This window comes from Notolabrus celidotus, chromosome 1, assembly GCF_009762535.1.
Source record: "Notolabrus celidotus isolate fNotCel1 chromosome 1, fNotCel1.pri, whole genome shotgun sequence".
Taxonomy (NCBI): Eukaryota; Metazoa; Chordata; class Actinopteri; order Labriformes; family Labridae; genus Notolabrus; species Notolabrus celidotus.
Genome location: NC_048272.1, coordinates 9,429,770 through 9,444,440, shown reverse-complemented (window position 1 = coordinate 9,444,440; position 14,671 = coordinate 9,429,770). Strand labels below are relative to the sequence as shown.

Genomic DNA, 14,671 nt, shown 5'->3' with positions numbered 1-14,671 from the left:
ACTCCACTTGTAGATTCTGGCTCTCTTTTTGGGCATTTTCACCTTTAATTGAGAGGACGGCTGAAGGGAGGCAGGAAATGTGGGCAGTTAAGAGTGGGGGAAGACATACAGCAAATGGCTGAGGCCGGGAGTCGAACCCGAGACCACTGCAAAGTGGACCATAGCCTTCGTACATGGGGCGCACATGGCCGCTATGCCAACGGCGCCCAAACATCCCATCTTTAATGTCCTGTTTATTTTTTATTCACTGTTTTATTTATTCAGGCTATTTAGCTGAGATATTGAGATCAATTTTTTTTTCTGGTCTCATTTTGTTGGGTGTTTAAATTTTGTTAACAGTCAAGAGAGGATTGAGCTCAAAATTTAACACAGAAATACTAAAAGGATTGCAGTGGCCTCCACCTCGAGTGGCAATCTCTGGCGTTAAAACGTTGAAGCCAATGCGGAAGTGTGAAATACTACAGTTCTCCTAGTGTCCACTTGAGGCCCAAGAAGCCATTGAGACGCTGACATTCTTACATTACAATAAAACATTTTTACAGCCGGATTTTAAAAAATGGTTTAGGTCACTATAGCTTGTTTCTCCCTCGTACAACTGTACAGGTTTTGTAACTCATCAAGTTTTTGAATCAAGACTTCCTCATAAATAAGCATAATCAGGGACGTGACTATTTGACTTAAAGCCAGTCATGATGTAGAAAGACACTAAGATTCATTCAGCCTCCTTCAGCCCCACTTCCTTGCCTTTTCCTGATTAACCGTTCATAAGTGAGCGTCACCTTTTCTAGTGTGGTGACTGCCATCTTTGGGCTTTAAAACACATCTTCAGAAACCAATGGTGCCTTCACTGAGACATGTTTGTTATGAACCGTCTGTGCTTCATTCATAGCATCACCTGTCTCAGTCAATAAGTTATCTGCTAAAGCACATGATTAAATCCCAAACTTTTTTATTCAACACTGTAAACAAAATGAAATTACAAAAATAGAACAATCTCAATATAATAAGTGTTTGGCTCTCAGTCTGTTTTTAGAAACGTATTAAATGTATCCAATGATGTCATTGCATATGATTGGTTGTCTGCTGCCTGTCTTCATCAGAGCAGTGAACTGGTAGAAGTCAGAGTCCGGGTGGTGCAGGCCTGTGTGAGACTGGTGAAAGAAAGGTTTGAGAGCCTGGAGTCCCACAGGGCAGGACATCCGTTTAGAGGCCTCTGAAACCCTGCTGACTTGTGAGGGGTCTGAAGGCCTCATCCTGACCTCCACACCTTTAGACATCCCTGCCAGTCTGCGCCGCATGTTCACCAGAATGTCTTTAGCCAGACGCCGCCCTGCACTAGGCTTTAATTCTGCTTGCTCTGGACACTCTGGCAGGTCCATCCAGTTCTTTATGAGGTCTGCAAAGCTGTTATCCCCCAGAACCAGCGGCTGTCTATTCCTGCTGCGGCTAAGCAGAGATGTGGTCCAGTCCTCTGGGTCACTGGCCTCAAAGGAGGTCCAACGCTCCAAGCAAGCGTCTGAGGTTGATTTGGGTCTGATTCTACCAGAGGGTCCTCTGTTTGTGCGGAGACATGCAGAAGAAGAGACCCGCACATTTCTTGTCCTCCTCAACACAACCCCTTCATCGTGCCAGGAAGCCTCAGAGTAACCTGAGTCAAAGTCCAGACTCTTCTCACTGCCCGGGGAGCCTTGTGCCAACCGCTCGTGCTCCTGTTGTTGCTCCTGATCTTCCTCATCCTCCTCCTCTAAAGGGCTGGCCAGGCAGCAGGCAGAGTCGTACGTGCTGGCTTCACTGGCATCAGAAACTCGCAGGTGGGTGAGTCGCTCTTGCTGGGCTCTCTGTTTGCAGAGCCGCGTGACAGCGAAGGAGCGTCCACATGGTTCACTCAGCGGCCTGGGTCTGCTTATCTGCTTCAGGTCCTGCAGGGATCTCATCATGCACTGCATATGGTCCCGGAGGTAGTCTGCAGAGTCTCCTAAACACAGCTACACAAGGAGAAAAAACATGAAGAGTCAGTCGTGCACTTCATTTAAAAACAGCACTTCTAAACAAAGATGCTTGCTGGACTTTTACAGCAATCTACAGAGCAGTCTGCGGTCTAGCAGCGCCTTGAGTTATTCCTAGAACCGGGCCAATAAGATTTTTACCAGCTGAGATCATCACTCTGCTCTCTGACCAACATAACAAGTGAAGCATTCCTGACAAAACCTCAGAGCAGTTTTATGCAGACCATCCCATGCAATTGATCCCAGAAAATATTTTAAATAAGAGGCCGCTCTCAGAACAGGATGCACATTTCATACTGGGAAAACTCTCCCTACTGCCTCCTGAAGCCAGAGGGGAAGTTTGAACAAAGTAGAGCTGAATCATGGAGGAGTGAAGAGGCGCCTTTCCTCTCCAAACTCCCCTAACTCACAGGATGTTAGATGGACTGTATTAAAAGGCAGGAAATGATGACAGCATTTTGGAATTACACACTAGCCATGTTTTAATTATGAATCACAATCAGCCCCAGCCTTCAGATACATTGAAATCTGAGTGATCCCGTTGATTTACCATAGCTCTAACACTTGGACATAAACTAAGCCAGGAATTAAAAGCTTTAAAAAATACTTCTGGTAACCTTGATAATTAAAAAAAACAAAAAAAAACAACATTTCTGCTGCTGTACTTTTTGTTATTCAACTAACTTCTTTTAATATTTAGTTTTCCAAGCCCCCATTTTCTGTCAGTGTTTGGCTTGAAGCAGAAAGGACAACACAATGCCATGATGTTATCACAGCTGTGGGTGCTGGACCATTTGGCCCCCAGGGGAGAGACTTATCTGGCACACAGAGACATCCACAGTGGGACTTGGTGGTCAGTCTGCACCTCCTAAAATGCTCTGTTCTCCTTGGCTGCCTCCAAACAATGAGGAGATTCACCTAACTGTACGCATTTTCTTTTCTTTTTTTTTGCAAGGACATTTTGGTTTGAATTAAGAGTGACTCTGGGGTATTTAGACTGGCTTTTCAAATAAACCCATAATAGAAGTCATTGTAAGGGAAAACGTCATGTGTCTATACGGAAAAAAAAAACTTTGCAACAAAGCAAATACAATGCATTTACAAAACTCTAAAAAAAAACAAAAACAAAGTCGCATTAAAAAGAAAACACTTACCATTGCTTGTGAGTAAATGTGTGCAGAGTTCTGATAAAGGGTTCCTGCAACAAAATAAAACGACACTGTATTAGATTCTGCATGAACTTTTGTACAACAACCATCATTATTATGACGTGTATTTTTGCCAGTGATAAATTAAACTCACCTCTACACACGTTTCAAAAATGGATCCAAGCTCGGTTAGATACTCCACAGGTTTGCATCAGTATGGGGATGTGGGTCTGTATAACTGTTCTCCCTTCTGTAGCACGAAGGACCTCAGGTCTGTCAGCGGACTTTTACGATGCTGAGGTTTTGGCTGCAGCCAATCAGTGCACGGCATCACAAGACAAGCCAATAGCAAGTCGCCTGACACAAGAACCTTTCCCTCCCTGTGTAATTACAGCGTGTACTCTACTGTAACTGTATTGGGTTACCCTGTTGAGGGTGAACATCTGGAGCAGGACATTTGACATTTTTATTTGAAATAAAGTATATTAAATGATTATAGAACATTCAAAAATAATTTTCAATGTAATATCGTTGCTCTTTTTTAATTTTTTTTTTTACTAAAGTAATGAATTAGAATACATATTTTTTGTATTACTTTTAACAAAGCCTCTATATCCAAACAGTGATATACGACGTTGGGCTATACGAATAATTATTTTAAAAAAGGCTTGTTTTGACTTCAATGAGAACATTAAAGCAACTTAATATAAGACCACAGATAGGCTACATTGTTTTATCTAACTTAAAAGATCAACACATTTTACAACATATTATTACTATGTATATCATTTGAAAGGTGTTGGCGCATTGTAGAGCTGCCATAAAACACGTTTTAGTTTCCTCAGACAACTGCTGCGAGTGAATAGCTTCCTCATACATGTGCTGATGTAGTGCAATCGACATGTCGCCATCTTGTGGATCACTATAAACAGAACCTCCCATACAAGCCACCAGACTTCATTGTCTCTGAATACAAACCTTTGCATGCGAGTTCATTAGGGCCCGAGCACCGACAATGTCGGCGAGGCCCTATTGAAACCCTAAGGATTATTATTAGGGCCCGAGCACCGACAATGTCGGCGAGGCCCTCTTGTAACCCGAGTGATTATTCTTATTATTATTATTCTTCTTCTTCCGTATTTTGTATGTCAAATGTGCTTGCCATAACGCGGTGCAAAAGTCCCCAACCGCTGCACATGCACCAGGCCTGGTGAAAAATTCGACATTTTGGTGGTCCCGAAAAAAAATTCCCCAAAATGGCTAAACGGCGCCCCCTTGAATTTGAAAATTTCGGAGGGCCAGCCCCTCACGACGGTTCAACATGCATGCATGAAATTTTTTTTGGTAAGGTGTCATGCCAAGATCTACAAAAAAGCCTCTTAACGTCGTGGTGAAATCTCAACAGGAAGTCGGCCATTTTGATTTTTCTGTTTTTGACCCCATTATTTTGGGTATGTATTTGTTTGAACTCCTCCTACAATTTTGCTCCGATCAACTCCCAACCACGCACATTTTGGAGTGGACAGATTGACGATCAAAAGTTATCTGACAGAATTTCTCTACGTCAATTTTTGTGGGCTTGGCACTTCGCTAAACTTGGAGTACATTTTTTCAACCGCTAAAGTATGTATTTATGTAAATAGCTCCTACAATTTTGCTCCGATCAACTCCCAACCACGCACATTTTGAAGCAGACACATTGACGATCAAAAGCTATCTGACAGAATTTCTCTAAGTCAATGGATGAGGGCGTGGCCACGCCTCAAACTCTGATGTCTCGCCATGAAACAGGAAGTACTTATAGCTCCTTCATACAGTGTTCAATCTGTTTGAAGTTACATACACATGATCAGGGTCCATCCCTCAACACACCTATGGACTCATATATCTACTACAGCCATAGCGCCACCCACAGGAAATGCATGGTACTGACATTTACATACAATCTCCGATCTCTTCCAAATTTGACATGTTTCATCATGGGCCCAGCCTGAACTCATCTACATACACATGTTTGTCATTTGAATAGCGCCACCTAATGGACACAAGCAGTATTTACTCTCAGAACATGTTTTTAACATGCTTGTGATCCCAACTCTTTCTATAATGATCTGTGATGAACAATCCTTCAGAACATAATTCAAGACACAGCAGCACCTACTGGTGACAGGCGGTACTGCAATGTACACTATGCTGATAACTGCACAGGTAAGCTCACAGTTTAAGTTTAGCCTAGGATGCACAGCAACACCTGCAGCACATCAGGCGGTGGCTTACATCAGGCGGTCGTGCACATCAGGGACTCGCGCACATCAGGCGGTGCTTGAACGAGGGCCCGCACATCGCCGCTTGCGGCTTTAATTATTATTTCTTTTTCTTTCTCCCGACTTTTGAATCCCCAATGTGCTTGCCTTAACGCGGTGCAAAAGTCCCCAACTGTTGCACATGCACCAGGTCTGGCGAAAATTTCGACATTTTTGTGTTCCCGAAAAAAAATTCCCCAAAATGGCTCAACGGCGCCCCCTTGAAGTTGGAAATTTGAAAAGGCTAGCCCCATAATACGGTTCAACATACATGCATGAAATTTTTTTTGGGTAGGTATCATGCCAAGACCTACAAAAAATCCTCTTAACGTCGTGGTGAAATCCCAACAGGAAGTCGGCCATTTTGATTTAACCCAATTCGCAAGATTACGTATTTGTTTGAACTCCTCCTACAATTTTGCTCCGATCAACTCCAAACCACGCACATTCTGAAGTAGACACATTGACGATCAAAAGTTATCAGACAGAATTTCTCTAAGTCAATCGGTGTGGACGTGGCACCTCGCTACATTTGGACGACATTTTGAAAATCTCTAAACAGTAATATCTCTCATATGCAATAATGGATCAGGCTCAGGCCGGTCATGCATGATAAGTGCCCCAGCCTGAACGCCTCTATAGGCAAATATTCACCAATATCATATAGCGCCCCCTACTGGCAGCAGAAAATCACATGTCCTACAGTTTTTGTCCAATCAACTCCTGCCTCGCTCACAATGTCGTTGTCACACTGGAGATGAACATTTGTCAAAGGACTCTTCCTAAGTCAATGGATGTGGGCGTGGCCACGCCTCAAACTCTGATGTCTCGCCATTAAACAGGAAATACTTATAGCTCCTTCATACAGTGTTCAATTTGTTTGATCTTACATACACATGATCAGGGTCCATCCCTCAACATACCTATGGACTCATATATCTACTACAGCCATAGCGCCACCCACAGGAAATACGTGGTACTGACATTTACATACAATCTCCGATCTCTTCCAAATTTGACATGTTTCATCATGGGCCCAGCCTGAACTCATCTATATACACATGTTTGTCATATGAATAGCGCCACCTAATGGACACAACATGCTTGTGTTCCAACTCTTTCTATAATGATCTGTGATGAACAATCCTTCAGAACATAATTAAAGACACAGCAGCACCTACTGGTGACAGGTGGTACTGCAATGTACACTATGCTGATAACTGCACAGGTAAGCTCACAGTTTCAGCCTAGGCAGCACAGCAACACCTGCAGCACATCAGGCGGTGCCTTAAATCAGGCGGTAGTGCACATCTGGGACTCGCGCACATCAGGCGGTGCTTGAACGAGGGCCCGCACATCGCCGCTTGCGGCTTTAATTCGCCTTTCTTTTCTTAATAGCCTCTTAAAGATGCAAATGCTGATCAAGTAAAGTTCTCATTTGATATGCATATGAGCAAACAATTCAAGACTGCACCACCACACCTCTCTTCAGTGTATAGTGACAACACTTTGTATTGTAATGCAGACAGGTACAGTGGTGGGAGGTGAGTGCTCAGGTCTTTTGCTTTTGCAAAAATGTACCTATACAAGCTTATGTCTTCCATCCAAAAGCCAAATGAAGAAAATATAAAGATGGTCTTATGAAAGGGACAGAGAATATCTGCTATAATTAATATTTAGCATTTTTACAATATGTGTTCGAAATTAGAAACATGCATCAATGTTTTCTTGATTGTTGTTGAATTCGATTCAACTACTCAGTATTCAAGTCAGTCATTATTTCGTCCTTTTGCTTCATTCTCTGTTTAAACTTGATAGAAGAATGATTTGGCATTGAACAAGTTGAGTGAAGGAAAACAGGAATAATGGTGCTCCTAAAGCAGCTTGGATGTTGCAATCTTTGAAATTATTTTCTTCTAGTTTTGTTTGTTATGCATAGAAGTAAACTATCAATTTACATGTACGTTAGAGTACACTAAAACAGAGTCATATACCTTACATGTACATTTTATTGGTCCAAACCAGTAGTCTACACAACAACACCTCACAACTCCCCAAACAAGACCGTTTTTTCCACCTTTTTAAATTGGCAACCACTGTAATAATCTTAAACATGTCTTAAATTGCATTATGTTGTTCTGTATGATTTAGAATATTTTGCTTGTAACCATATGTGTATAGAAAAGAGGAAGAATAGTAGAGTAGAAACATTCATATTCTTTTGTATCATGCAGTGGAGTGAAAGTATGAAGTGGCACCATGAGGAAGTACACACATTTGGCTCATATGTATCAGTGTGATATGGGGCACTATAGTGCAATGTTACTTTCCACCCATGACAACACCACCTCAATGGGTGCACGCAAGAGAAACTAAACAATAGTACACATTTTTACATATTCCACTGACTAGTTTAACACCAGGACAACCCTTTTCAGCACAATCTGTGTCCTCTGCTTCATACGCTTAACAATATACACAAAAAAATAGGAGTTGGAGGTCCTGTTTACTAGACCTTTCTGAGCTCTGGCGCCAATCTAATGATCTTAGTCTGCAAATATATTTTTTTACTCTTCTAATATTCTGCACAAGGTTTAACAGTAAAAAACAAACATAATTATGTGCTTCAATCACACGGTACAACACAATATAAGGTGAGAAAACTTTTATTTACATATAACAAGTGAATGACTTTTATCTCTTTATAATATTGAACAAGTCTCAACCATTTGTCTCTGAGGTTGGTGCTTCTTCTGAAATGATGGGTAATGTGAACCGAGGTGGAGTAGAAATAGCCCTAAGTCACACTATGCAGATAGTATGAGTCTAAAGAACGAGTGTAAACAGATATCAAGGCACAAACATATGTAAAAAGACTCAGAATGAAACAAAGAGTACAGAACAATCCAAGTTAGGAATGGACAAAACCACTTAAAAAACGTGTAGATATTTTCAAAGTGACACATAGCTGTTTCTGTTTCATTTATTTTCAGAAGTTTAGGAATGTTGTTCAGTTTGTGGGGTGCGAGCTAATCTATGGGTGGTCATGCAGGACGATGCACTATAGTACAGGTGTGGATATTGATTCTGTGTAAACATTGTACAAAAAACATTTCCCTTCATCCAGTTGTATTCTCCATGCATGGTTGTTTTCTTCTAAAAATAAGCTCTGTGCAGTCTAAAGGTTCAGAGGATGCCAACTCTTGTTAACATAAGTGACAGTGATTCTTATCAAAAGAGTTTTTTCCATTCTGCATCCTCTTAACAGATTTCGAAATGGTAAGCAAAATAAAAAATAAGAAACTGAAATTGTGATTTGAAAAAAAAATAAATTAAAACATTAAGTTGTTCTCCAATTGGTCTTTGTATTTAAGAATAAAAGTCCTTAAATGCTGCTTAATTTTCATTTATCATGCGGCATAAAGAGACAATGGCTTATTTTTGGGCAATCTCAACCCTTCTAACCTTTCCTCTCCACCTGAAACAATTGGATAATATATTACAAAGCTTGTAAAGTAGCTATTAAAGCTTTTTTACTCCTTGATTGTTAGAGGTTCTTGTCCAATAAAGGGGGTCCTTGGTCAAAAATCTATCTAAAAGTGCCCATTATGGATAGTATGTGAAGCCCTGTTCATTGCAGTAAGAACATGTGAAATAAAATGAACACAATCGGCAGAGAATGTGATGGTTGCAAATCAGTGATAGCTGAAGTTCTTTAAGGTCCCCCCTCCAGGATTCAAGTCTGTTATGGTTTTCATTATGAAAAGCAGTAATCATCACATGGCTGTTGCAGTCTCTCATGCAGTCTGTGTGCATCAGGCGTCGCCCTGGATGAAGAGAACAAAAATAAAGTAGCATTATAAACACATACAATCCAAAACTTTTTCAAAATAGTTGGTCAAAATAATAGAAAAATGACAAAAACACATGTAAAGCCACACAACTGTTTTGGTTTCACTGTCTCTCACCATGTTTGATTCTCAGGGCAGAACAATATGTTCAAACTTGTTTGTGGTAATGACAAAAATTAGCTCAACAGCCTCTCTCATCGTCTTTGAGTAGTTCACAGACCTTGTGATTGTAAACTCAGTTGTACTAGAATTTATATAGTCCTAATTCACACTCAATATCAACATATCATGACAGCTTTTTTCACTGAAAACTCCATTAAAAAAAAAGGTTAAAATGATCTATATAGGACTATTAAAAAAAAGTAAAATAGAGAGACTGTTTGGAAAATGGGCCCTGGAACTAAATTTGTGAGATGATGGGATTTGACAGCACACACTATGCAGTTTGTTTAACCAGCCCCATCCTAGTTAGCCTGATTTGTTTAGCTGTAAAGCTCTTGTGAAGAACTTTTGGTTTGTGCCACTGTTGGCAGCCTCTGTGAACACAGCAGTGCCTTCTATCTCTCCGCTAATGTTGTCCTGTACAGGTGTAAATACTGTGTTTTCTTTTCTTTTTTTTATCTCACCCTGCTTTTTTACAGTCCAATGAATCCCTCATCAAGAATCCCAGCCATGGAAAATATGAAACCAAAAGCTGTTTCTGCCTCCTACTGTTAATTACCTCATCCAATGTGGCTTATGGCAGCTGTTTCAGACATTCAAAATTACAATATGGAGTTGTCAATCTTTAGGCTGGTGATCATGTTTGCTTTTGTATCTCATAAATAAGGTTTTGGTATGAGTTTCCGTTTGTTTTAGAAACAACTAAAAACTCCCTACAGGAGCTTTAAGTGCACCAAAGTAAAAGGCACCAAAGAGTTGCTAATTGTTCCAGTTTCTGAAATCCTACATAGATTTATATGCTTACAGCTGAACTAAGCTCCACATTCCTCCAGTCATTGAAGATTAAACTGACACCACAATTTATGATTATATTTATTACTCATCAATTTAGAAGTTGTTTTCTTCTTCTACAGTCTCAAAGACAAAGATATTCATATTATTACGACAGACAAGATTAAAAGCCAACAAATAACATTCAAGATAAATCCAGATATTTTAGGAATTTTGTCTTTGAAGGGATTTCAACTTCAAGGAATACTTAATCTAAAACATCCCATCTGACTGCCCTGAAGCTGCTCCATAACATTTTCACCATACTCACATGCCTGGAATCCTTCCTACCTTTAGAATAGACCACAGTCTTTCAGGTTGTTCTTGATAATGACATCAGTGACAGCGTCAAACACAAACTGCACGTTCTTAGTGTCAGTGGCACAGGTGAAGTGTGTGTAGATCTCCTTTGTGTCCTTCTTCTTGTTCAGGTCCTCAAACTTTGTCTGAATGTAACTCGCTGCTTCATCAAATTTGTTTGCCCCTGGGAAACAAAAATAAACATGATAAATCGTTAAATTCTTTATGTTGGGATTTGTGAGTTAGACATAACTGTGCCAGCTGTAGCCACAGTCTTTGTTTTCTTAGTGGTTGTTTAAATATTAATGCTCTGCTCTCAGGTGCAATGCGGCCCCTGATGGCCCACTGTGTACCTGTGTATTCTGGGAAGCAGATGGTGAGAGGGCTGCTGGTGATCTTCTCCTCAAATAGATCCTTCTTGTTGAGGAAGAGGATGATGGAGGTTTCAGTGAACCACTTGTTGTTACAGATGGAGTCAAACAACTTCATGCTCTCATGCATTCGGTTCTAGAGAGGAATTTAAAAAGCACTCACAGTTATACATACAACGATGCATCAGGGCTGCCACCAGGGGGAGATGTTGTTTAATATTTAAAATCTGAGGAGGAAGTGACTCTTTCAGAGTGTCTTTTGGCCAAGTCTCTCCAGAGCATTTGATTTTAATTCATAGGATGTTGAAGAAATTAGGGTCAAATGGTTCAAGTAACATGACAAATTAGTCTTCATTACAAAATTACACTCCAGTGGTACAACTGTAAAGTGATCTTTAGACTCTGTGAAGTCAATTTCATCATCTGATTTTCTCTATTATTATGCTGTAATAAAGGAAGGATGAGCGATGTTAAATGTCTTACAATCTCAAGTTCCTCTTACTGGAAATAATCCAAACAGCAGATTCGTGAAGTAAAAATCTCCTCACCATCTCCTCATCCTCAGCCAGCACCAGGTCGTACGCACTCAGTGCAACACAGAAAATAATGGCTGTGACTCCTTCAAAGCAGTGGATCCACTTCTTTCTCTCTGAGCGCTGGCCTCCAACATCAAACATCCTGCAAAGAGGCAAAAGACAGTGTGTATTTGTGTGTATTTGTGTAAACAAGAGATGGAGGACGGTCAGTGAAAGACAGTAAGGTGAAGCTGTCAGGGGAAAAAGGCTCGGAGGAGAGCACTTGAGGGAGAAATGAAGGCTGAAAAGAGAGGAAGGAAGGAGAAAGTTGAGGTGATATTCCATCCCTGAATGTGCATTAAGTTTTCATGAGGCTCCTTTGAGAGCAAAAAGTGTTGAGGAGGAGGAGGAGAGGTGTCTGTCAGAAATCTGACAGGAGACAGCAGGGTCAGTGTGGGCCTCTGTATTCAGAGCAGAGCAGAGCAGCGGCTAATGGGAAGGCTGAGCACTGTGATCAAAGCTGTTGGAGATTTAAAGTGAGCAAAACCTTGCAGATAGCTGAAGCATTCCAAGTCCACTACATCCAGGACAGCCACCATGTTCCAATGATAAAGAGGGTGACACCCAAGAGGCTCCATTTGGACCAATCAAAATTAAGCCATACTTAAAAGAAGGCACACTCTATCTATTAGCCCGTTTACTTCTTGTACTTTTTATGGCACACAGGGCAGGATTACAAAACATGACTTTCTTCTTATTGATTGCCTCCATGTATTATTCAGGGCAAATATAGAGGCTGTGACAGAGGGTAAATATCAGAGTTTATCAGAAAACAGGTCACATCAGAGCCATGTGGCTGCGACTGCTGTTAGAATGATCCAAAGCTTGATCATTTACACACTGCTCAAGCCCTATAAAAGGCTATTTAAAACTAATACATCATCTATTATTTATTCAACCCTAAATATCTCCTCTCTCCATTTTGTTCGACGTATTTCATAAATTAAATGTCACACTATTCAGGAATCAGTCTTCTTTGGTGTACCATAGATAAATGTATTATTAAGTGTTGAAACTCTTGCTATACACCTCTTACGATCCTCTATTCAGAGATATTTCTATACATCCATTACTATCCCACACATGAGTGCTTCAGCTTGTTCTCAGCATATTTTATGTAAGACCTACAGTACTCTGCCATGGAGGATGTACTTCAATGTTAGCAACCCTATATTAAAGCCCTGGTTTTAAGGGAGAGTGCAGTGGGCAGGATTTACCTCATTTACTTAGCTCTCAGTGCAATTATGATAATTAAGAATTTAATTGGTGCTACAGTTTTGCTTCTGAGTAGCTGAGTCAAGCCAGGAGGAGGAGGAGGAGGAGGAGGCTGGAACAGAGACATTGCTGCTGATGCTGAAGGAGGCCTCATTTAATTTAAAAAATTGAGAGAACTTACAACTTTTAAATGTCTTTACATATCATTTTCTGCTTTTTCAAAAAAAATGCACCAGAAAAGTTAAGTTGTATACACAACTGGTTGTGTGTCATGTAGTCTTGAGATGTTTGTGAGATTTATTGACAACTGGCAGTTTTTTGTGAATCAATAAATAACACTCCAAGTGGGCATGAGAGATATATGCACACCAGGGGGTATTATTAACACTCAGCTCCCTTAATGTCAAGTACACACTCCCACTGAGTGTGAGTTGCGAAGTGAGAGTTCCCATTGATTGCGAAAGTGCTTGTTTTAAAGTAAGGACACCTTTTAAAGAGATTTTTTTTTTCTAAAGCCCACAAACATTGCAATCAGGTGAGTGTTTTCTATCCTTACTTGAAGTGTAGTTCCTTGAAGGTGAAGTGAGTCTCCACAATGCCTGTAGTCTTGACACGAGTTCGCAGCACATCCTGCTGGGTGGGGATATAATCGGCTTTAGCTATCCTCTCCAGGTCATTCAGATAACTGGACGAGAGAGAGAGAGAGAGAGAGAGGGGGGGGGGGGGGATAGTTCAACCTTATTTGAAGACAGATAAACAGGCAGTGAACCCATACAAAACATGACAAAAAAGCTAGGTCACTGATGTACCCGTGGTGCATTAACATCAGATGAAAAAGTTTGTAATTATTCAACTTCCTTGAACTGTAATAAACTTCAGCACTTTTGTGAACTTCCCATGGAGTGACTCATTCTGCAGCACTCAATACTTGACAGTTAAAGTTTCAGTAATAGCATTTCATCAGGCTGTTTGAGTGCCTTTTAAGGGATTATGTTAAGGTCTCGTAATATTAAAGGTATGACCAAATTCATTACACTGCTCAGACTCCAGCACATCACTTGTTTTGGTCCAATAACTGTGGCTAAAACAGTAGTAGTTACAATCTGACTCAATTAAACCCTAAATAACTATTTTATGTTTGTGTTTTTCGACTGTATACTAATATAGGGCGATATTTCTTGTAAGCCCACTTTCAACAAGCAACCACTTTCTTTTTTTTTCTTTTTTCTTTTTTTAATTCGCATTTTTCAATATTATAACATACAGTTGGTCAAACGAAGAAAAAAAAGACAGATGGATAAAGTAATATACAACAACCAATGAAAAGTATAATAATAATAATAATAATAATAATAATAATAATAATAATAATAATAATAATAATAATAATAAATACAAATAAAATAATAATAAATAATTTTCAATAAGATTACAAATTACATTGAAATCAGAATTGCATTGAATTTTGATTGACTTCTTACCCTTGTAAAATATGGGAATTTATTACCATTATTAGTGTGGGTGACATCCAACAGGGCTTAATTCATATAGTTAATTCAGCGAAAGTCGATACATATTTGAATATAGACAAAGTTTTACCGGTGTACAATTTCATGTGTATATTAAGCGTTGAAAAGACAACTTTCAACAAGCAACCACTTTCACATTGTCAAACTGTTTTAATTGGTCTAAACTTCACCAGGTGACTTTGACCATTGTTAGTGACCTTTTTTTTATTTGGTTCGAGAAATTAAGCTAAAGCTGAGCTTACTATATATATAAGTATATATACTTATATAAGTATAAGTACAAGTCCATTACTAAAACAGAGATCCAGAACTCTCTCTTGATGAGACATGCACAATACAACACGGTAAAACCATCAGTATATTCTTACGTATGCTCCTGC

At 39.9% G+C, this 14,671-nt stretch overlaps 2 protein-coding genes across 2 annotated transcripts in view; both read right to left on the bottom strand.

Moving 5' to 3' along the window:
- Positions 1-932: 932 nt before the first annotated feature.
- Positions 933-3,646, bottom strand: inka1b (inka box actin regulator 1b). The gene is made up of 3 exons (XM_034687903.1): positions 3,309-3,646; positions 3,161-3,204; positions 933-1,985 (listed from the first exon to the last, which is right to left on the bottom strand). The coding sequence occupies exons 2-3, from the start codon at positions 3,161-3,163 to the stop codon at positions 1,041-1,043; spliced, it is 948 nt and encodes a 315-aa protein (XP_034543794.1). The 5' UTR covers positions 3,164-3,204; positions 3,309-3,646; the 3' UTR covers positions 933-1,040.
- A 4,461-nt stretch (positions 3,647-8,107) lies between these two features.
- LOC117820730 (guanine nucleotide-binding protein G(i) subunit alpha-2) overlaps positions 8,108-14,671 on the bottom strand; it is a 56,407-nt gene continuing 49,843 nt past the window's right edge. Inside the window, exons 5-9 of the mRNA XM_034694639.1 lie at positions 13,319-13,447; positions 11,521-11,650; positions 10,955-11,108; positions 10,593-10,785; positions 8,108-9,284 (exon numbers count right to left, since the gene is read on the bottom strand). Of these exons, the coding sequence (XP_034550530.1) occupies positions 10,595-10,785; positions 10,955-11,108; positions 11,521-11,650; positions 13,319-13,447 (604 nt within the window). The 3' untranslated portion in view covers positions 8,108-9,284; positions 10,593-10,594. The remainder of the gene's footprint in view (positions 9,285-10,592; positions 10,786-10,954; positions 11,109-11,520; positions 11,651-13,318; positions 13,448-14,671) is intronic.